At 35.0% G+C, this 23,479-nt stretch overlaps 1 protein-coding gene across 2 annotated transcripts in view; it reads left to right on the plus strand.

Annotated features, from left to right (window-relative positions):
* KIF18A (kinesin family member 18A) overlaps positions 1-23,479 on the plus strand; it is an 84,965-nt gene that overhangs the window by 52,128 nt on the left and 9,358 nt on the right. For both annotated transcript variants that reach the window (XM_006068008.4, XM_044929319.2), the window contains exons 14-15: positions 21,922-22,360; positions 23,099-23,206. In XM_006068008.4, the coding sequence (XP_006068070.3) occupies positions 21,922-22,360; positions 23,099-23,206 (547 nt within the window). The remainder of the gene's footprint in view (positions 1-21,921; positions 22,361-23,098; positions 23,207-23,479) is intronic.

A 23,479-nucleotide genomic window follows, 5' to 3' on the forward strand; every position in this document is an offset into this window, starting at 1 on the left:
TATTGAGGTAGTCCATTTGAAAAAGTATAAATAGTGAAATTTATGCTTACATTTCTAAAAACATGAAGCAATGGCCAAATAACATAAATTGTTTCTTCTTATAACTTTTTAAAATTTATTTTTAATTTGAGGGTAATCGCTTTACAATATTGTGTTGGCTTCTGCTATACAACAGCATGAATCAATCATAAGTATACATACATCCCCTGTTTCTTGAGCCACCCCCAACCCCATACCACCCCTCTAGGTTGTCACAGAGCACCAGGTTGAACTCCCTGTGTTATACAGTAGCTTCCTACTAGCTATCTGTTTTACATGTGGTAATGTATGTGTTTAAATACTATTCTCTCAATTCATCCCACCCTCTCCTTCTCCTGCTGTGTCCCAAATCTGTTCTCTTTATCTGTGTCTTTATTCCTGCCCTTTTCGTTTTTCTAGATTCCATATATATTTGCTGATATGCAACATTTGTTTTTCTTTTTCTGACTGACTTCACTCTGTATGATAGGTTGTAGGTTCATCCACCTCACTTGAATTGACTCAGATGTGTTCCTTTTTATGGCTGAATAATATTCCATTGTATATATGTACCACAGCTTCTTTATCCATTCATCCATTGATGGACATCTAGGTTGCTTCCATGTCCTAGCTATTGTCAATAGTGCTGCAGTGAACTTCGGGGTATATGTGTCTTTTTCATTTATGATTTTCTCAGGATATTTGCCCTGTCATGGGATTGCTGGGTCGAATAGTAGTTTTATTCCTAGTTTTTTGAGGAATCTCCATCCTGTTCTCCATAGTGGCTGTATCAGTCTTCATTCCCACCAACAGTGCAAAAGGTTTTGCTTTTCTCCACACCTTCTCCAGCATTTATTGTTTGTAAATTTTTTGATGATGGCCATTCCGACTGATGTGAGCTAATACCTCATTGTAGTTTTTGTTTACACTTTTCTAATAATGAGCAGTATTGAGCATCCTTTTGTTTGCTTGTTGGCCATCTATGTCTTTTTGGAGAAATGTCTGTTTAGGTCTTCCTCCCAGTTTTTGATTGAGTTGTTTGTTTTTCTATATAAGGTGCTTATATATTTTGAAGATTAATTCTTTGTCAGTTGTTTCATTTGCGGTTATTTTCTCCCATTCTAAGGATTGTCTTTTCATCTTTCCTTTGCAGAAGTTTTAAATTTAATTAGGTCCCATTTATTTATTATTGATTTTATTTCCTTTACTTTCAGAGGTGGGTCAATCAAAGAGGATATTGCTGTGATTTATGTCAAAGAGTGTTTTGCCTATGTTTTCTTCTAAAAGTTTTATAGTTTCTGCATTAACATTTAGGTCTTTAATTCATTTTGAGGTTTTTTTTGTGTGTATAGTATTAGGAAGTGTTCTAATTTATTCTTTTATATGTAGCTGTCCAGTTTTCCCAGCACCATTTATTGAAGAGGCTTTGTTTTCTCCATTATGTGTTCTTGCCTCCTTTGTCCAAGATAAGGTGCTCATAGGTGTATGGGTTTATTTCTGGGCTTTCGTCTTGTTCCATTGATCTGTATTTCTGTTTTTGTGCCAATACCATACTGTCTCGATGACTGTAGCTTTGAAGACCATACCACACTGTCTTAATAACTGTAGTCTGAACTCAGGTTGATTTTTCCATCTCCATTTTTCTTTCTCAAGATTGCTTTAGCTGTTCGGGGTCTTTTTTGTGTTTCCATACAAATTTTGGAATTTTTTGTTCTAGTTCTGTGAAACGCCACTGGTAATTTGATAGAGGTCGCGTTGAATGTAGATTGCTTTGGATACGATAGTCATTTTCACAACATTTATTCTTCCAATCCAAGAACATGGTATGTCTCTCCATCTGTTTTATGTCATCTTTAATTTCTTCGATTAGTGTCTTGGGTTTTTTGTATACAGGTCTTTTGTCTCCTTAGGTAGATTTGTTCCTAGATATTCTGTTTTTTGCAATGGTGAATGGAATTATTTCCCTAATTTCTCTATTTTTTTCATTGTTAGTATATAGGAATGCCAGGGATTTCTGTGTATTTGTATACTACAACTTTGCTAAAATCATTGATTGGCTCTAGTAGTTTTCTGGAGGCATCGTTAGGGTTTTCTATGTATAGTATGATGTCATCTCCAAACAGTGAGAGTTTACTTCTTTTTTGTTTACTTCCTTTTTGATCTGGATTCTTTTTATTTCTTTTTGCTCTCTGATTGCTGTAGCTAGAACTTCCTGAAACTATATTGAATAATAGTGGTGAGAGTGGGCTCTCCTGTCTTGTTCCTGATTTGAGAGGAAATGCTTTCAGTTTTTCATCATTGAGAATATTGTTTGCTGTGGGTTTGTTATATATGGCCTTTATTATGCTGAGGTACGTTCCTTCTATGCCCATTTTTCTATAGAGCGTTTATGGTTCTTTCTATGCCCATCTTCTGGAGAATTTTTATCATAAATGGGTATTGAATTTTGTCAAAAGCTTTTTCTACATCTGTTGAGTTTCTCGTCTCTCAATTTGTTTATATGGTATATCACATTGATTTGTATATATCGAAGAATCCTTGCATACCTAGGGAAAAACCCTCTTAATCATGGTGTATGATCCTTTTAATGTGTTGTTGGATTCTGTTCACTAATATTTCGTCCAGGATTTCTGCATCTATGTTCATCATTGATATTGGCCTGTTATATGTGTGTGTGTGTGTGTGTGAGAGTTATCTGTCTGGTTTTGGTTTCAGGATGATGGTGGCCCCATAGAATGAGTTTGGGAGTGTTCCTCTTGCTGTAATTTTTTAGTATAGTTTGAGAATTATGGGTTTTAGTTCTTTTCTAAATATTTGATAGAATTGATCTATCCTGGAAAATGTTCCATGTGCACTTGACAAAAAAGGTGTATTTTGCTGTTTTGGAGTGAATGTTTTAAAGATATCAATTAGGTCCATCTGGTATAAAGTGTGATTTAAGCCTGTGTTTCTTTATTAATTTTCCTGTGTGGATGATCTGTCCATTGGTGTAAGTGGGGTGTTAAAGTCCCTTACTATTACCATGTTACTGTCAATTTCCCCTTTTATGGTTGTTTGCATTTGCTTTATGTATTGAGGTGCACCTATGTTAGGTGCATAAATATTTATAATTATTATATCTTCTTCTTGGATTGATCCTTTGATCATTATATAGTATCCTTCCTTATTTCTTGTACCAGTTTTTATTTTAAAGTCTGTTTTATCTGATATAAGTATTGCTATCCCCGCTTTCTTTTGATTCCTGTTTGCATGGAGTATATTTTTCCATCCCCTGACTTTTAGTCATATGTGCCCTTAGGTCTGAAGTGAGCCTCTTTTAGGCAGCAGTCTTGTTTCTATATCCATTCAACCAGTCTTTGTCTTTTGGTTGGGGCATTTAATCCATTTACACTTAAAGTAGTTATAAATATGTATGTTCCTATCCATTTGCTTAATTGTTTAGGATTTATTTTTGTGAGTCTTTTTCTTCTCCTGTGTTTCTTCCTAGAGAAGTTCCTTTATCATTTGTTATAAAGCTGACTTGGTGGTGTCAGATTCTCTTAGCTTTTGTCTGTAAAGCTTTTGATTTCACCATCAAATATGAATGAAATCCTTGCTGGATAGAGTAATCTTGGTTGTAGTTTTTTCTCTTTCACCATTTTAAATATATCCTGCCACTCCTAGCGTTAGCCTTATGGGCATTCATTTGTATGTTATTTTATGCTTTTCCCTTGCTGCTTTTAATACTTTTTATTTGTGTTTAATTTTTGTTAACTTGATTAATATATATCTTGGTGTATGTCTCTTTGAGTTTATCCTGTAAGAGACTCTCTGGGCTTCCTGTACTTGGGTGGCTGTTTGGGTGTTCCCATGTTAGGGAAGTTTTTGACTATAATCTCAAATATTTTCTCATACCCTTTCTTTTTCTTTTCTTCTTCTGGGACTCCTATAATTCAAATGTTAGTGTGTTTAATATTGTCCCAGAGGTTTCTGAGACTGTCCTCAATACTTTTCATTCTTTTTTCTTTATTCTGCTCCTCAGCATTTATTTATATCATTCTATCTTCCAGCTCACTTATCTATTCTTCTGCTTCAGTTATTCTCTTATTGATTCCTTCTACAGGATTTTTAATTTCAGTAATTGTGCTGTTCATCACTATTTGTTTATTTGTTTCTTCTAGGTCTTTGTTAAATGTTTCTTGTATTTTCTCCATTCTATTTTCTATATTTTGAAACTTCTTTACTATCATTACTCTAAATTCTTTTTCAGATAGGTTGCCAGTTTCCTCTTCATTATTTTGGCCTTATAGCTTTTTACATTGCTCCTTCATCTGTAACATATTTTTGTGTTATTTCATTTTTTTTTTTTAATGGGTGAGACTGTGTTCCTGTCTTACTAGTTGTTTGGTCTGAGGTTTCCAGCAGTGGAGTTTACAGGCAGTTGGGTAGGACCATCTTGATGCTGAGATGTGGACCTCTGGATTATCTAACTCTGATTAATATTCCTGGGGGCTGACGGTCTCTGCTACTCCAGCAGTTCAGACTCAGCATTTCCACCATGGGCTCAGGCCTGATTTCTGGTCCCAGAGATAAGGCCGGAGGATCTGATCCTCAAGGATCCCCCAAGACGTGCAGGGGGGAAAAAAAAGAAGAAAGAAAAGGGGAAAAAACAACAACAAAAAAGCAGAACAATAACAAAGAATGAAAACTATAATAAATATGGAATAGTAGCAGATACATTAGAAAAATATAACAATATGTTTGAAATGACCCCTGGAAGGTAAAATCAGACTCCTAATAGGAAAGAGAGAGAAGGGGGTGGGGGAGGAAATATATATATATATATATATATATATACACACACAGATATACATATATATATAAACATAAGAGGGAGCAAATTAATTTTTAATAGCTTTTTTATTTCAGTATCCAAACAAAACCCATACCTTGTTATTATTATTCATTGGTTGATGTATCTGTAAATCCTTTTAAATCTGTGGTTCTTCCTCCCTCTTTGTCCTTGCTAATTACTTATTGATTCATTGCCAGTTTAATAGTCATAAATATCATCTTTCCAATTTTCCTTTACTAGTATACTTGAGTAATTTTTTCACCTATTTAAGGATAGGTTTTCTGTGAATGACTTAGCCATCATTAGATCAGTTATGTTTTTTTTCAGTCTGTATAGCAAAAATTGTTACTTATTTATAAGAGCTTAAGATACAGATATTCATTCATTCAGTAATATTTATTGAACTTCTCCTGTGTTCTTATTTGATAGTAAGGACACATTAGCGTACACAGGCAGGTCATATAGAGCCTTGTAGGTCGTTTTACCGGAGAAGGCAATGGCACCCCACTCCAGTACTCTTGCCTGGAAAATCCCATGGGCAGAGGAGCCTGGTAGGCTGGAGCCCATGGGGTCGCGAAGAGTCGGACACAACTGAGCAACTTCACTTTCACTTTTCACTTTCATGCATTGGAAAAGGAAATGGCAACCCACTCCAGTGTTCTTGCCTGGAGAATCCCAGGGACAGGGGAGCCTGGTGGGCTGCCGTCTATGGGGTCACACAGAATCAGACACGACTGAAGTGACTTAGCAGTAGCAGTATCTTTATGGCACCTTTAATTTACATACAGTAAGTAGTCATGGATAATTCTGTTTATTGGATTTGTTTCTTATTTTTTTACTTATTTGTCTATCCTAGAGCTAGTAACTGTTATTTTAATAACTGATAGTTTGTAATTTTTTTTTTTACATATAGCAGTGCTGCTGCTGCTGCTGCTGCTAAGTCGCTTCAGTCGTGTCCAACTCTGTGCGACCCCATAGACAGGCAGCCCATCAGGCTCCCCCATCCCTGGGATTCTCCAGGCAAGAACACTGGAGTGGGTTGCCATTTCCTTCTCCAATGCATAAAAGTGAAAAGTGAAAGGGAAGTGGCTCAGTTGTGTCCGACTCTTCGTGACCCCGTGGACTGCAGCCTACCAGGCTCCTCTGCCCATGGGATTTTCCAGGCAAGAGTACTGGAGTGGGTGCCATTGCCTTCTCCGATAGCAGTGCTAATCCTCCTTTATTAGTCTTTGTTTTAAAACTGTTCTTACCTGTCCCTGAGAAATAAGATTTTCCTAATTCCAAGGAAGTAAAATTCTTTTTAAAATAGGTAAATCAGTTTTGTCTTCACATTTTCCTACTGTCAAACCTTCTCTGTCTAGAATAGTCTTTCCATATTCATACCGTCTTGTATGTTCCTCAGCAAAGTTTTAGAATTTTCTTCATATGTGTCTTATACATTTGCTATTAAAGACATCCATAGGTTTTATATTTTTGTTATATGGACTGTTTTTCTTATAAGCCTATATAGTACTCCTTATTCAGGAAGAAACTAACTTTTTGAAATTTGTTAATTTTAATACTTTACCAAGGTCAGTACTTAATTTTGAGATTGATGTTTATTTGACTTAAATCTTTGACTCCAAATTACATGTCTGTTGACTTGGAATGAAGCATACACCTATTTTGGGGTCTGGAAAACAGAAAATGCGCTCACTGAGTGCCACGCAGTGTGGAGATGCCGGCTGCAGAGTTTATTTATGGAACTGATAAAATTTCTGACATTAAATGAAAAGTCAAGATTTCCTCATTATCCATCTGGAAACTCACATTTAGTAATATTTCTGTCTCTAACCTTTCTTTTTCTTAAATTTTGCACCCCATGTCAGTGGTTTTATCTTAGAGTACACAAAAGATACTAGTAGAACCAGTTTCTTGTACAGATATTCTGGGGTTACATAGGGTTCTCATGTAAGTTTGTTTCCCCTATAATTAGTTGAATACAAAAAAAATTTTTTTTATAAAAGATCTCTATCTATACTAATTCCTCATATAAAAATATGAAGCATCAAAACGTTTATAAGCTAAATCTTTCCTGTATCTTCACATTTGGCCACAGAATATAATCAATACCAATAGACAATGAAAGTTATTTTTGAAGTCTAAATATATTTCATTTGGCCCTTAGTCTCCTTGTCCACAAAGTAGTGTTCAGTTACTCATCATAACTGCAAATACTGCTGCAAATTAAAAGATTCTCTGTATTGTCTTTTTCTTTTTCCCATCTTAAAAAAGTATGAATACTAGGAAAATGAGACTGAAAGGAAAACATAGTTTCTGCTATTTCCCATGGAGACAAGTTTCAAAAGATTGTGTTTGATTTATTGCTCATAGTGCTGGATTAATTTAAAGGACTATGACAGTTCTTAAGATGTATTCTCTCTTTGTGATATTTGTAAATAACTGACATTATCTGTATAGGCATTAATACTACAATAACCACAATAGTGTCTTATGAATTCATTATAAAATGGTTATTAGTTTGGTTAATTCATTAGTACTTTAAGGTTATAGATCTTTTAAATAGTTGTAATTCATTCACTTGTACATTTGCAACTATGAATTCCATGAGTCACAAGGCTGTTAAAAAGAATCCAGATTTATGATTAGAACAGTAATTGTATCAATCACTTGTAGCCCAGAAATGTTTATTGAAATGCATATATTAATACTTGATTTCACTTTAGAACTTTGTCAACTAATTTTAATTTAGCATCATTTCCCAAAATACTTGCTCACATACATATTAACATGAGTGCTAGCAAAAGAAAAAATCCTTGCCATCATTTTGTACCAAACCTCAATTAGATCTAATCCCATTCATCAGTGTCTCCCTGTCATGAATCCTACTTTGCAGCCTGTGACTCATGTTAGCTAAACACTGCATTCTGCTTTTTACACTAATGTACAGCTCTGTAAATCTTTTAACATTTGCAGTCTTAAGCTTTTGATAAATTAGTTCCTTTGGGTAAAATCATTCAGGACACATGATATGACACATCAAAAGATGACCCCAGAAGGTCTGCCCATTTTTTAAGAGTAGGATTTTTAACTTATTAGTGATAAATTATCTAGTCTCTTTATTTAGAGAAACCATCTGTAGAATATTTCAAAAAGCTGAAAAATAAATATAGACCCCTCCAACCTAAGAAACCACATGAAATTTCCAGTTAGTACTGGTGTTTTAGAGATTTATTTAAACAGAGAGAGAGAATAAAATGATGTTTAATTCAATTTATTTTAAAAACATTTTGAGAAAATTTGATGTAAGAAATAATTATAGTGATATCTAGACTAGTTGCTATTTCTTATCTATCCCCCTTTACAATCTACTCTTCACACTAAAATGATCTTCTTCACAAAGTACAGACCCCTTACTTAGAAGAACCTTTAAAAGCTTACCCAGTCCCATGTCAGGCTAAGGACTCACTTTCCTGTGGCACTTGGTGCCCAACCTTCTCTTAAGCATGCTTTCATTTTCTCGCCTCTACAGTTTGCAGGCTTTTCCCTCAATCTTGAGTCCTACTTCTTCTCCATTCCACATCCTAGTTAATTAAAATCCTTATCCTCATTGAGAGTCTGATTCAGACACTGCCTTCTTTTTCAAATCTTCCCATTAATGAGTCCTGTCCCCTTTGCCTACACACACTGTTACATTCCCATTATATTTTTATTACATTACTAGTATGCACCTATTATTTCTAAACAGTTTGCTTACTGCTGTTTCTTGATTCATCTACATTGAGGTATTATCACTCTAAGAGATAAAAAAAACACCACTTTATTTTTAATTCCCTGATCTACTAAGGCACTAGGATATTATATAAGGTATGAAGAGATGGAGCCAAAGCAAAAACTATGCCCAACTGTATATGTGACTGGTGATGGAAGTAAAATCCAATGCTGTAAAGAGCAATATTGCATAGGAACCTGGAATGTTAGGTCCATGAATCAAGGCAAATGGGAAGTGGTCAAACAGGATATGGCAAGAGTGAACATAGACATTTTAGAAGTTAGTGAACTAAAATGGACTGGAATGGGTGAATTTAACTCAGATTACCATTATATCTACTACTGTGGGCAAGAATCCCTTAGAAGAAATGGAGTAGCCATCATAGTCAACAAGAGTCCAAAATGCAGTACTTGGATGCAATCTCAAAAATGACAGTGTGATCTCTGTTCATTTCCAAGGCAAACCATTCAGTATCACAGTATTCCAAGTCTATGCCCCAACCAGTAATGCTGAAGAAGCTGAAGTTGAACGGTTCTCTGAAGATGTACAAGACCTTCTAGAACTAACACCCAAAAAAGATGTCTTTTTCATTATAGGGGAATGGAATGCAAAAGTAGCAAGTCAAGAGATACCTAGAATAGCAGGCAAACTTGGCCTTGGGAGTACAAACTGAAGCAGGGCAAAGGCTAATAGAGTTTTGCCAAGAGAATGCACGGGTCATAGCAAACACCCTCTTCCAACAACACAAGAGAAGACTCTATGCGTGAACATCACCAGATGGTCAATACTGAAATCAGATTGATTATTTTCTTTGCAGCCAAAGATGGAGAATCTCTATACAGTCGGCAAAAATAAGACCAGGAGCTGACTGTGACTCAGATCATGAACTCCTTATTGCCAAATTCAGATTTAAATTGAAGAAAGTGGAGAAAACCACTAGACCATTCAGGTCTGACCTAAATCAAATCCCTTATGATTATATAGTGGAAGTGACACATAGATTCAAGGGATGAGATCTGATAGAGTGCCTGAAGAACTATGGACAGAGGTTTGTGACATTGTACAGGAGTCAATGATCAAGAGCATGTCCAAGAAAAATAAATGCAAAAGGGCAAAATGGTTGTCTGAGGAGCCCTTACAAATAGCTGTGAAAAGAAGGGAAGTGAAAAGCAAAGGAGAAAAGGAAAGATATACCCATTTGAATGCAGAGTTCCAAAGAATAGCAAGGAGAGATTTAAAAAAAAAAAAGCCTTCCTCAGTGATCAATGTAAAGAAATAGAGGAAAACAACAGAATGGAAAAGACTAGAGAGCTCTTCAAGAATATTAGAGACACCAAGGGAACATTTCATGCAAAGATGAGCACAGTAAAAGACAGAATGGTATGGACCTAACAGAAGTAGAAGATACTAAGAAGAGGTGGCAAGAATACACAGAAGAAATATATAAAAAAGATCTTCATGACCCATATAACCACAATGGTGTGATCACTCACCTAGAGCCAAACATCCTGGAATGCAAACTCAAGTGGGCCTTAGGAAGCACCACTACAAACAAAGCTAGTGGAGGTGATGCAATTCCAGTTGAACTAATTCAAATCCTGAAAGATGATGCTGTGAAAGTGCTGCACTCAGTATGCCAGCAAATTTGGAAAACTCAGCAGTGGCCACAGGACCAGAAAAGGTCGGTTTTCTTTCCAATCCCAAAGAAAGGCAATGCCAAAGAATATTCAAACTACCACACAGTTGCATTCATCTCACACACTAGCAAAGTACTGCTCAAAATTCTCCAAGCCAGGCTTCAACAGAATGTGAACCATGAACTTTCAGATGTTCAAGCTGATTTAGAAAAGGCAGTGGAACCAGAGATCAAATTGCCAACATCCATCGTATCATCAAAAAAGCAAGAGAGTTCCAGAAAATGTCTACTTCTGCTTTATTGACTATGCCAAAGCCTTTGACTGTGTGGATCACAACAAACTGTGTAAAATTCTTAAAGAAATGGGAATACCAGACCACCTTACCTGTCTGTGTGTGTGTGTGTTAGTTGCTCAGTCGTGTCCAACTCTTTGCAGCCCCATAGACCGTAACTCACCAGGCTCGTCCATCCATGGAATTTTCCAGGCAAGAACACCGGAGTGGGTTGCCATCTCCTTCTCCAAAGGAACTATAGAAAGAAAGAAAGTGAAGTCGCTCAGTCGTGTCTGACTCTTTGCGACCCCATGGACTGTAGCCTACCAGGCTCCTCCATCCATGGAATTTTCCAGGCAAGAGTACCGGAGTAAATTGCCATTTCCTTCTCCAGACCACCTTACCTGCCTCCTGAGAAATCTGTAAGCAGGTCAAGGTAGAACTGGACATGGAACAAGAGACTGGTTCCAAATTGGGAAAGGAGTATGTCAAGGCTATATATTGTCACTCTGCTTATTTAACTTATATTCAGAGTACATCTTGTGAAATGCCAGGCTGGATGAAGCTCAAGCTGGAATCAAGACTCCCGGGAGAAATATCAGTAATCTCCGATACACAGATTACACCACCCTTATGGCAGAAAGCGAAGAAGAACTAAAGAGCCTCTCCATGAAAGTGAAAGAAGAGAGTGAAAAAGTTGGCTTAAAACTCAGCATTCAGAAAACTAAGATCATGACATCTGGTCCCATCACTACATGCAAATAGATGGGGAAACAATGCAAACAGTGACAGACTTTATTTTTTGAGGCTCCAAAATCACTGCAGATGGTGACTGCAGCCATGAAATTAAAAGATGCTTGCTCCTTGGAAGAAAAATTATGATCAACCTAGACAGCATATTAAAAAGCAGAGACATTACTTTGGCAACAAATGTCTGTCTAGTCAAAGCTATGGTTTTTCCAGTAGTCATGTATGGATGTGAGAGTTGGACTATAAAGAAAGCTGAGTGCCGAAGAATTAATGTTTATGAACTGTGGTGTTGGAGAAGACTCTTGAGAGTCCCTTGAACTGCAAGGTGATCAAACCAGTCAATCCTAAAGGAAATCAGTCCTGAATATTCATTTGAAGGACTGATGCTGAAACTGAAGCTCCAATTTTTTGGCCACATAATGCAAAGAACTAACTCATTGGGAAAGACCCTGATGCTGGGAAAGATTGAAGGCTGTAGGATAAGGGACAGCAGAGCATGAGATAGTTGGATGGCATCACCGACTTGATGGACATGTGTTTGAGCAAGCTGCTTTACCTGGTGATGGACAGGGAAGCCTGGCATGCTGCAGTCCATGGGTTCGCAAAGAACCAGACACAACTGAGTGAACTGAACTGAAATTAACTGGCTTGTCAGTTAGTGGGAGCATATAAGAAGTGGCATATACTAATAAATGTAGTATTTAATCCTAAGGCCTAATTAAGAAAATTTGTTTATAATAATAAGTAAAAAATATACTAAAAATTCTTTTAAAAATAAAAATGTACTGATATTTCTTAAAACTGTTTTTAGAAAGACCAACATGAAACAACTCTGTTTTCTCTTGCTTTCTACTGGAAACATTTTAGAGCCCTAAGCCAAATCTGTGGGATAGCCTTCTTGAAGAAATGAAATATTTGAAAGATTGAAGTAATGAAGCAAACTAGATTGTGCTCACAGGTAGACTTAAATAGCTTAAAGAACAATACAGCCAATTAATGCATTTTTAGATGTTTCTCTTGTGCATGTGTGCTGAGTTGCTTCAGTCATGTCCAACTCTTTGTGACCGCATGGACTGTAGCCTGCCAGGCTCCGCTGTCCATGGGATTCTCCAGGCAAGAACACTGGATTAGGTTGCCATTTCCTTCTCCAGGGGATTTTCCTGACCTAGGGATCAAACCCAAGTTGTTATGTCTCCTGCATTGGCAGGTCGGTTCTTTACCACTAGCACCACCTGGGAAGCTATGTTTCTCTTAAAGTATAAGCAATTTCTCAAATGTCTTTTTGTTATACTTCTTTATGAAACTCAGTTGTATTTCACTGACAAAGTCGAAATATCTAAATTTACTGCTTTTATTGCACTGTCATCAGTTCATCATATTCCTTAAAATTTCAAAAGTTTGGGGGAATGATAGCAAATGACAGATTAATATCTAAATTGTTTTTAGTTCTTTATTAACCACTTAACCAGTTATCAAGTATTTATTCATAATTTCTTCTAACCACTTGGCAAATATAATTTAGTGGGAAGGCAGATTCATTCTAACTTCATAACTGTTTTCATGGTTTTTGTTTTGATAGTAAGCTGTAGATTATATTAATAGCATATTTTATTCTATAAAATGCTATACAAACAACACGAATGTTAATTTACTTGTGTTGTAGTCTAGGTAATATTGTGTTAGAATTCGGACTATTATTGATGAAAATTAGTTTTTTTCACCATCTCATCCACATCTTGCACTTGCAGTTAATTTTAAAAGTCATTTTAATACTTAAAATATTTTTGAAAGGCTTCTAAAACTTGGCAATCACAACAAAATGTTTTTGACTGACTTCCTTTTTAAGTCTCTTTATAGACTTACAGTAAACAAACTTTTTGAAGCGGGAATCTCTAGCCATAATGTAGGAACAGATAAATAGAACACTAAACCAATTTATCCTGAAATGCACATTTTCAATTGTATATAAGATGCCTTAAAGCATTATATAAATATTTTAAGATGTTTCCTAAACTATTAATGGATAAGTATTACAAAGACTAGGATTGGATTCATTAAGCAAAACTTACCCTAGGGTTTAGAAGAAAGGCTCTTCTATATCTTTCATTAGCTCTGATCTATCTCTGATCACTTATAAAAGCCTGGTTAAATTGTATTACATAATCATTTTGAAAGTTATATTATTTAATCATGTAACTTTCATCACCTACCCTTTTCCCTAAACTAGGAGCTGTTGAATAAATCCCTAGCACTGTTTCTGCACTTTTGCTAAATTATCATTTTTAAGAAAAGCGTCATAACTATAAAAACAAAAATCAGGTGCATTATCTTGTTACTTTATTAATATGTGTCTTCAACTATGTTAGGTGTAATAAACCTTAAAAGACCATTTGAATTTCATGAAAACTATGTTAGACCTTTATAAGTAAAGCAATACCAAAGTTATTTTTCAATGAACAGTTTCCCTCCAGGACATTCCCAAATTGTTATTAGACCTAGATGTATTCTAGTTAATCTGAAAACAGTAATAGAAAAATTTTTTTGATTCTTAAAGTGCTGTCCTCTCTGTTTAATCATCTGAATATTTCTCAACAAACCTGTAAAGAAATTAAGTACATCTTACCTTTGTATGGAATCTAAATGTAAAGATAAAGAAAAGGTATAAGAAACATAACTATAACTAGAGATCTTTTGGAGAAGGATATGACAACCCACTCCAGTACTCTTGCCTGGAGAATCCCGTGGACAGAGGAGCCTGGCAGGCGACAGTCCATGGGGTGACAAAGAGACACGACTGAACCGACTTAGCACATGCAGAGATCTTTAGGGTACTTAAAATATATGAAAGCAAAATGATTAAATCCATGTCCTTGTACAAAATATGTCTTTCATTTCTCTAAGAAATAAAACTTTATTTTTATTTCTACTATTTATATTTCGCTATAAACTTTAAAGTATATTAGAATTACTCACGCAAACATTCAGATTTCATGAATGGATTACCTGTTCCCCAAAGAAAAGGAATTTTCCTTCATCATGGGACTCATGACTTTAAATGCGTTTTACTCATTCTCATCATATTGAATGATTTATTTTTGCTGATTGAGTCACATTTTTATTGGCCTCCTTTACTTTTTTTCCTGACATTATTTTATTGAATTATAGTTGATTTACAGAAGGCAATGGCACCCCACTCTAGTACTCTTGCCTGGAAAATCCCATGGATGGAGGAGCCTGGTAGGCTGCAGTCCATGGGGTCGCTAAGAGTCTGACTCGACTGAGAGTCTTCACTTTCACTTTTCACTTTCATGCATTGGAGAAAGAAATGGCAACCCACTCCAGTGTTCTTGCCTGGAGAATCCCAGGGACAAGGGGAGACTGGTGGGCTGCCGTCTATGGGGTTGCAGAGTTGGACACGACTGAAGCAACTTAGCAGCAGCAGCAGTTGATTTACAATGCTGTGTTAATTTCTTTTTGTTGTTGTTTTCTACTGTACAGCAGAATGATTCAGTTATATATTATACATTCTTTTTCATATTCTTTATATATTGGCCCTCTTTAAATTCTCCTAGGAAGTTAACTGTCCTTCCTTTCTTTTTGTTAAATGCTGGGGAAAACATGAGTGCGAGAGTGAGATAGTCAGCCAGGGGAGAATGGGGCTTAATAAAGAAAAGATCTTCCCCACCTAAGAATTTTTATCTTGCCCTTCTATTTGATTGCTAGTTCATTTCATGTTATTTCCTTGCATGTTTCAGTTAATTAGACTTTTGAATGTAAAGTTTCATAGCTTTGTCTAGTTTGACCCTACTCTGTCCATAGATTTTGAGTAAAGCTATCCCAGAATAAGCAAGAGACAATTTTGGTCTGTTCTTTCCTTTTACAGCCCCAAAGTCTGACTTTTTCTTTTCATTAAAAGCCTCTGCATGAAGTAATAACCTGTTTACAGTAATACCTATGTAAGTCAACAAGTACTGTAATATTTGTGGAAGTATTACTGTTCACTCCCAATTCTTATTCATCTTTTAACTATTTCTTTTGGTTTTTCATCCTGATTTCTAAATTTCAAATTTATGCTGCTAATTCTTGTTTGTAATTTCCAATTTTAAATATTTCTCTTTTTATTTTAGAAGATAAGGATTTAACTCCTTTACAGTATGTATACATTTCCTCCTCCTTTTTGCCAGAACAGTTTTTCACCTTTTTAAAAATAAATTTTGAGTGTTATCAAGTAAATATCATTCCTTGTTGAGTTAAGAACTGCATAAACTCTTTCTTGTACTGCTTTGCTGTTTCTGTATGTAGTATTTGTTTTTCCCATTCGCTTTCTTGTTGTTCTCCTTTATTCTACAGAAGCACATCCTCCAGTAGATTTGGAGAATGGGTGTATAGGAAGTAAAATTTTTTTAGATCATGGATGTATAGCAATATTTTTATTTTCTGATTGTTTGACTCAGTGTAAAATTCTAGGTTGGAAATAATTTTTCCAAGAACTGTGAACATGTTTCTCCATTGATTTCTAGATTCCAATGTTGCTGTTAACTGTCATGCCATTTTTATTTTTCATACTTTGTGTGAGACTTTTTCTCCCAGGAAAATTTTGGGTTCCTAGGTGTTCTGAAATGTCACAATGCTATACCTTGGTGTTGTTTAAGTCATTATACTAAACAGTTTGTGGGCCTTTTTCTCTGGAAACCTTTATCTTTTAACTCTGGGAAATTTTCACATATTTTAAAGTACATACACATGCTTACATAGATAAACCTCTGTAATATTTTTTTACCTTCTTTCTTTTCTGTCTTTGGAACATTATTATTAATCTGATTTTGGATCTCCTGGATTAATCTTCTAATTCTGTTATCAGTTATCTAGTATTTACCTCTTTTTGTTTGTTTGCTAGTCTTTCTAGGAGATGTCTTCAGCTTTATCTTATAACTTTTATTTTTAGTTTTTTCCTCTCGTTTTAAATTTCTAAGAACTCTGTCTTATAATTCAGTATTTCTTTCCATAGCACTTTGATTTTGTTTCATGATTGTAATAATTTCTCATTTCTCTGAAGACATTAACTATGGTTTCCTAAAATACTTGTCTGTTTCCTTTATTATCTATTCTCAAATATATGGTGACTTTTGATGTATTCTGTGTACATAGGTCTTTCAGCTAATTAGCTTTGATTTATGGCAATGTCTAAAAAATTAGTTAAAAAATTAGTTGAGGGGAACCTGAAAATGTCAATATTTAGGTCTTTTATTGCTATAGTTTATTATCTAAAAAGAACTATTTGATTTCCCATTTAGAGGCTGTATAAGCCCAGCTACCAGTATTTTAGACACATAGGAGAAAAATCTGAGTACATTTCTTGTTCCATAGCTGACTACAACTTTTTTTTTCTTTCATTAATCAAACAAACATTGAAACTGTACTGAAAATAATAGTAGTAACTTCTTTTAACAGTCTCAACATTATGGTTATTGTTGTTATTTGGACATGAAGTCATATTCACATAACCATGGATCATAACCATTTCAGGACAATAGAAATGCAGTATACCTACGCTTTTTCTTGGAGAATTAAGTTCCAAGACATGGTCTACAAGTAACAAATTTTTTCAGACTGTAGGGTACCTGCTATCTTCTGTACTTAGTATATGATATAGTAGGCTGGTTCCTTAGATGAAGAGACCCTGGAGAGAAGACATGCTATCTTCCCAAGCAACTGCCAATCTTTTCCATCCCAGTTTTATGAACCTACCTTATAAAAATGCATTTTTAATGTCCCATCAACTCCTGTGTGGCTCCTCCATTGCTGAGGTATTTCATTACCTAACATTGCCTGTTAGAACCTCTTGTTCTGAAAATCCATAACTACACGATTTCTTTTCTTGTTTTAGGGACCCTTTTTAAAGAAATTATAATTTTCCTCCAGGTTTTTTCTTTGTCATTTCCACTATAAGCCCAAGAATTACAGAATCTTCTTAGATAGTATTTTCCCAGGCTGAATCTGTGGTAGCTACAGATGCCTAAGCCTGCTTTTCTGGAAAGTTACTGCACATCTTGTAATGGAAAAGTACAGCAGATCTCTGTTATACACCTAGCATATCCAGTAGTTGTTACAGCCCCTTGCCCAGCACTCTCCAGTCTGCTATACCCACTTCAAGTATTCCTTTACCTAACTAAAAGGGAATGACTATTTATTATATATGTTGAATATATATATTTATATATAGTATATATTATATATAATTTATTATATAATATATAAATTGTATTTATATATTCTGGATATCATATTAAAAGTGAAATTTCACTTGTTTATTGTGTCCTTTAGTCTTCATGAGTAAATGGAGTCATTATATGCTTATAGTTTCAGTGAATTGACTGCTGAATTTTTATTTAAGTCTTTAAATCTTACTTTGATCTGATTAACTTCTGAACATTTCTTAGTAACTAGTCAGTCTAAGCAGTCAATTCAGGACTACTTATCTATTAGATTTCTGCTCCCTTATTATTTTATCTGTACTTAATAATTGAGAGGATAAAAGAAAAGAATCTCCTGGACTTGTATTTTGTACGTGTTGTGTGTCTGTAGCATCTCTTCTTTCAGGTTCAATAAAACAGTGGTATGTGAATCCATTATCAGCCACATCTTCATGTTTCTCCTTCAGGTTATTAATATATCCTATCAAGAGAGCAGAATTATGGCTAAAGATAATGTCTGATCGTATCAACATTTGATACTGGATATATGTTTAGATTATCCCAAAGAACAGGTCAATATTTCTTTGGTGTATTACGATAGTACCCACTTCTCATAGTGTTTATAAGCAGTAGAGCAAATGTGGTCCACTGTCATGGGAATTTGCCCACTGCCGCTCCAGCAGTTCTCTCTGTAGATCTGGGCAATAAAAATAGTTACTCTAGATAATCCTTATCCCTTGAGATTTCATGGTCCAATGTGTTCTGAATTTTACAATGTTGTTATGAAGGCTGCATGTTCAAATAATACTTAGATGTTCTGCTTTAATAATACCTTTGGTTTCTCTTACAGTTTATCATCAGCCTTGATAAACTGGGTATTCGATAAACTGAAAGCGAGACATTGTTAGAAATATATTCTTTTGGTGATAATTGTGCATTGGGTATTAATGGAATGTGCTCAGTTGTGTCCAGTTCTTTGCAACCCCGTGTACTGTAGCACGCCAGGCTCCTTAATCCATGGGATTTTCCTTACAAGAATACTGGAATGGGTTGCCATTTCCTTCTCCAGGGGATCTTCTCAACCCAGGAATTGAACCTGCATTGCCAAGCAGATTCTTTACCACTGAACCACCTGATGGAATACTGAAAAGCAAATTAGAGCTTAGCCTGTGAATATCATAATGCTAACAGTTGAAGCCTGTAATTCTAGGGCCTTTCCTTGAATCTTAAGTATTTTATAGATGTTATCTAATCCTAGAAAAACCCTGTACATAGAAAGGTGGTATCCCTGTTTTTCTAGGGGGCATTAATACCCATACTGCTCAAGTGAATTGCCCAAGGTCACTCAGTGAGTTGTTGGTAAAACCAGAAATAGAATCCAAGTCTCCTGACTTCCAATTCAGTTCTCCATCCTTGATATAGTTTTCTATCCTCTATATACCCATACGGCCTCTCATGGGAAAAGAAGTTAATCTTCCAGCTATTAATAGCCACCAAATTGGTGGTAGCAGCACAGTGGAGAAAAGTAACTGTCTTTACACTGCAGCATTAGTATAAAAATATCTGGTAATGGAAAATTTGACAAATGTCATGTTAAAGGGAGTGGAAAATTATTTTAAGATCTGGATCTCATTTATCTAGTTCTCAGAAAAGTAAAATTCCTTAGTAGAATAGGGATCATATTTTTCTTCCTGTTTTTAAATTGTATTTCCTAGAGGGTAATTGTCAACCTAGCCACAGCAGTCTATTGTCAACTAATGTAATAAGAATAATGCATGTACTCTTGCTGATTGTTATAACTGTATTTTTTAACTTGGTTGAAAGTTTGAACTGTTCTGTTGAAATATTTACATAGCACTTTTTTATTCAACTTTCAGTGTAATTTAAGTTATTGTTATATTGTAAAACATACATGACATCAATTGGAAATTTTACTGCCTGATTTGAAAACATGGTGAGAAACACAGATTATAGTTTCTTCCCTTAACAGCACACTCCATGCAGAATTACTTTGTGTCAGGCACCATGAAGTTTACCAGAATGAAATAGGCAAATAAGAAAAAAAAAATTAAGAAATGCAGCATAAGTTCACTGAAGCTGATCAAGTTTATCATTATTTATGTAATCATTATTTTGTACACTAAAAAAAAGTGAGAAATCTCTATGTGCTTAAATATTTAATCATGTCTAGTATTGTGGGAATTCACATTTAAGTTCAAACAAAACCATTTGTCTCTAAGTATTAGAGCAAGGGACAAGAATTACCCTACTAAAAATCTTTGTATAGTATGTTTCTGTTTAAAAATTACTAAACATTTTAAATCAGGAAAATGGCATGATCAGAATTATGTTTTAACTAAGGCAAGATTGGTGAAGGTTGGGAAATGCAAGGAAAAGGTAAAAATCTAGTTATTTGGGACTCAGGTGATTGAGAAAGTAGTGGCAAGAGGTTGGTTACTCAGAATAAGAGTGTATAGCCATAAAAAAAAGAATGAAGTAATGCCATTTGCAGCAACATGGATGGACCTTGCAATTATATACTAAGTGAAGTAAATCAGAGGAAGACAAATAATATATGCTATCACTTGAATGTTGAATATAAAAAACAATACGTATTTATAATTGTTATATCTTCTTGGATTGAGGCCTTGATCATTACATAGTGTTCTTCCTTGTCTCTTGTAATGATTGTTTATTTTAAAGTCTATTTTATCTGATACAAGTATTGCTACTCCTGCTTTCTTTTGATTTCTATTTGCATGGAATATCTTGTTCCAGCCTTTCACTTTCAGTTTGTATGTGTCCCTAGGTCTGAAGTGAGTCTCTTGTAGACAGCATATTTAAGGGTCTTATTTTTTTTTTCCCTTGCTGATGTTTCTTTTTTTATTTTATTTTTTTTATTTTTTTATTTTTTTTTAACTTTACAATATTGTATTGGTTTTGCCATGTATCAACATGAATCCACCACAGGTATACACATGTTCCCCATCCTGAACCCTCCTCCCTCCTCCCTCCCCGTACCATCCCTCTGGGTCATCCCAGTGCTTATTTTTGTATACAATCAGCCAGTCTATGTCTTTTGGTTGGAGCATTTAACCCATTTACACTTAAGGTAGCTGTTGTTAAGGATGGCTCAGTGGGTAAAGAATCAGCCTGCAGTGCAGGAAATTCAGGAGACGCAGGTTCAGTCCCTGGGTTGGGAAGAGCCCCTGGAGGAGGGCATGGCAGCTCATTCCAGTATTCTTGCCTCGAGAATCCTATGGACAGAGGAGCTGGATGAGCTACAGTTCATTAAGCTGCAAAGAGTCTGACACAGCCGAAGCAACTGAGTGCACACACGTGATCCTGTTACCAAAATCTTTATTGTTTTGGGTTTGTTTTTATAAGACTTTTCTTTCTCTTGTGTTTCCTATCTGGAGAAGTTCCTCTTGCATTTGTAACTCTGGATTGGTGATGCTGAATTCTCTTACTTTTTGCTTTATCTATAAAGCTTTTGATTTCTCCATCAAACCTGAATGAGATCCTTGCTGGGTAGAGTAATCTTAGTTATAAGTTTTTTCCTTTCATCACTTTATAGTATATCCTGCCATTCATTCCCTTCTGGCCTGCACTTTCTGCTGAAAGATCAGCTGTTAGCCTTATGGGGGTTCCCTTGTATGTTATTTTTTGCTTTGCCCTTGCTGCCTTTAATCTTTGTGTTTAATTTTTGTTAGTTTGATTATTATGTGTCTTGGCATATTTTTTTATGGGTATATCCTGCTTGGGACTGTCTGGGCTTCCTAGACTTGGATGGCTATTTCCTTTCCCATGTTAGGGAATTTTTCTACTATAATCTCTTCAGATATGTTCTCATAACCTTTCTTGTTCTTTTCTTCTCTGGGACCCCTGTATTTCGAATGTTGGTCCACCTAATGTTGTCCTAGAGGTCCTTAAGACTGTCTTCATTTCTTTTCATTCTTTTTTCTTTATTCTATTCACTTATCTGTTCTTCACCCTCAGTTATTCTGCTATTGGTTCCCTCAAATATATTTTTTATTTCCGTTATTGTGTTGTTCATTGCTGATTGTCCAGAACAGAAACAGGTTCACAGACATAGAAAAAAAACCTTATGGAATTAGGAGGTCAAGTACTGATCCTCAGAGAAATGTATACATTTACTGGAGTTTGTTGTCATAATTGCCCAGTATCTCAAGATAGCTGTATTTATAAATTCATATTGATATTGCTATTTAGTATTTATTTTCTGTTTTAGAATTGCTTTATAATGAGTTTATTGACATTATTAGCAATAGCTTTTTTCTTTCCAACTTATTTTCTTTTAAATTTTTATTAATTTAACATAAAATATGCTTATTATTAGGGTTTCTTTCTTCTTTTAACTGATAAGGTTATTAGAAAACTATTTAGGCAACATTATTGAGCTTCTTTTTAATTTTGTTGAACAGGCACATCTCCAGGTGAATCTAATCTGCTTAAAATTCCTTCACAAAAAAGAACCCGAAGAAAATTAATGCCTTCTCCCTTGAACATAAAACATACCCAAACGTCTGTAGAGTCTGAAAATACGCAGCTTAATGATTCCCTCAGCAAAGAGCTTCAGCCCATTGTGTATACTCCAGAAAATTGTAGAAAAACTTATCAAAATCCATCTACAGGGACCTTATTAAAACCATCACATACTACCAGTTTTCAGACCATCAGCTCAAATATAAACAGTGATAATTCTTTGAAAATGTTGTGTGAAGTAGATATCCCTCTCAGCATGAGAAAAGAACATGGACAGGAGGATTTAAAGTCTACATTTCTTATATGTGAAGATACCAGGAGCTTGGAAAGTGAACTACCTGAACAAGAATCCCTACCAAACAATAACATATTGCAAAGGTACAAAGGAGTATTTGCCAGTTCTTCTTTATTTGTATAGCCTTTAAACTATTGGCTCTCTTTTTGCTCTGTAGCTATATTTAAGATCTATTTCATAGATGAAGTATGCTATCTTGATTACAAAAGTCAGTGTTTTACCTTCATTAAATCTCATTTGTCTTTCTAAGTATTAATCCACTAACAATACTGTGAAGTCTTTAATTTTGAAGCTTAAGTTGATTGGCCCTCATTAGACTAGAGGAAACCTTAAGATATATTTATTTTGTTCTTCATACTTCAGCATTAGATGTTATAAGCTATCAATGGTGGATTATCAAGTGTTTATTATTATTCATTAATATCTTCACTAAAAGAAATACCACAGTTTCTATTGATATTAACAAGCCTCTCAGCTTGCTCTGAAATAGTCATAAATATAAGGTATGGTTGACTACATGTCATCCAAGCAAAAACATATCCTTCTCACTTAATCTGTATATTCACAGTTAATCTAACTATGGGAAGAATGATACCTTCACTTTTCTATGCTGTGGGGGTGCGGAAATCTCTTGATGTCCATCTGTGGTATAAAAAAAGAGAAAAGAAAACCTCAGACAATCAAGGAAAGGTTATAGTATTGAACAGTGTTTTCCTTTATCAGTTAATGCAAGGTGCTGTTCAAATTATGGGAGTATATGCCCCATTTTTTCTCCATAGTACAAATCAAAATTACTCTGTTTTTCATTATTTAATATACAGGCTTGCCCCTTCTTCAATCTCAACCAAACAGCCTCTGCCTATACCAAGCATAGTACCATCCTACATGGCAATGACTGCTGCCGCCAAAAGGAAACGGAAACTAATAAGGTACATTAAATATAAACTGTTTTGATCTTTGTGTGTATGTAAGATCACCTTTATACATTGTTTCGTACAGCTCTTTTTATTAAAATTAGACTGTCAATTCACATGTGAGCATACATATAATAAGTTGCTCTGAATGTGGCACTACTTTTATATTATCAAAGATCTTGATAAAGCCCAAATATTTCACTTGATATTTGCATAAGATATTCCATATTTCAGATTATTTAAAATAAATTTAAATGTCTTCTGGCCTTCAAAAAAGTTATTTAATTT

This window comes from Bubalus bubalis, chromosome 16 (genome assembly GCF_019923935.1).
Source record: "Bubalus bubalis isolate 160015118507 breed Murrah chromosome 16, NDDB_SH_1, whole genome shotgun sequence".
NCBI classification, from domain to species: Eukaryota; Metazoa; Chordata; class Mammalia; order Artiodactyla; family Bovidae; genus Bubalus; species Bubalus bubalis.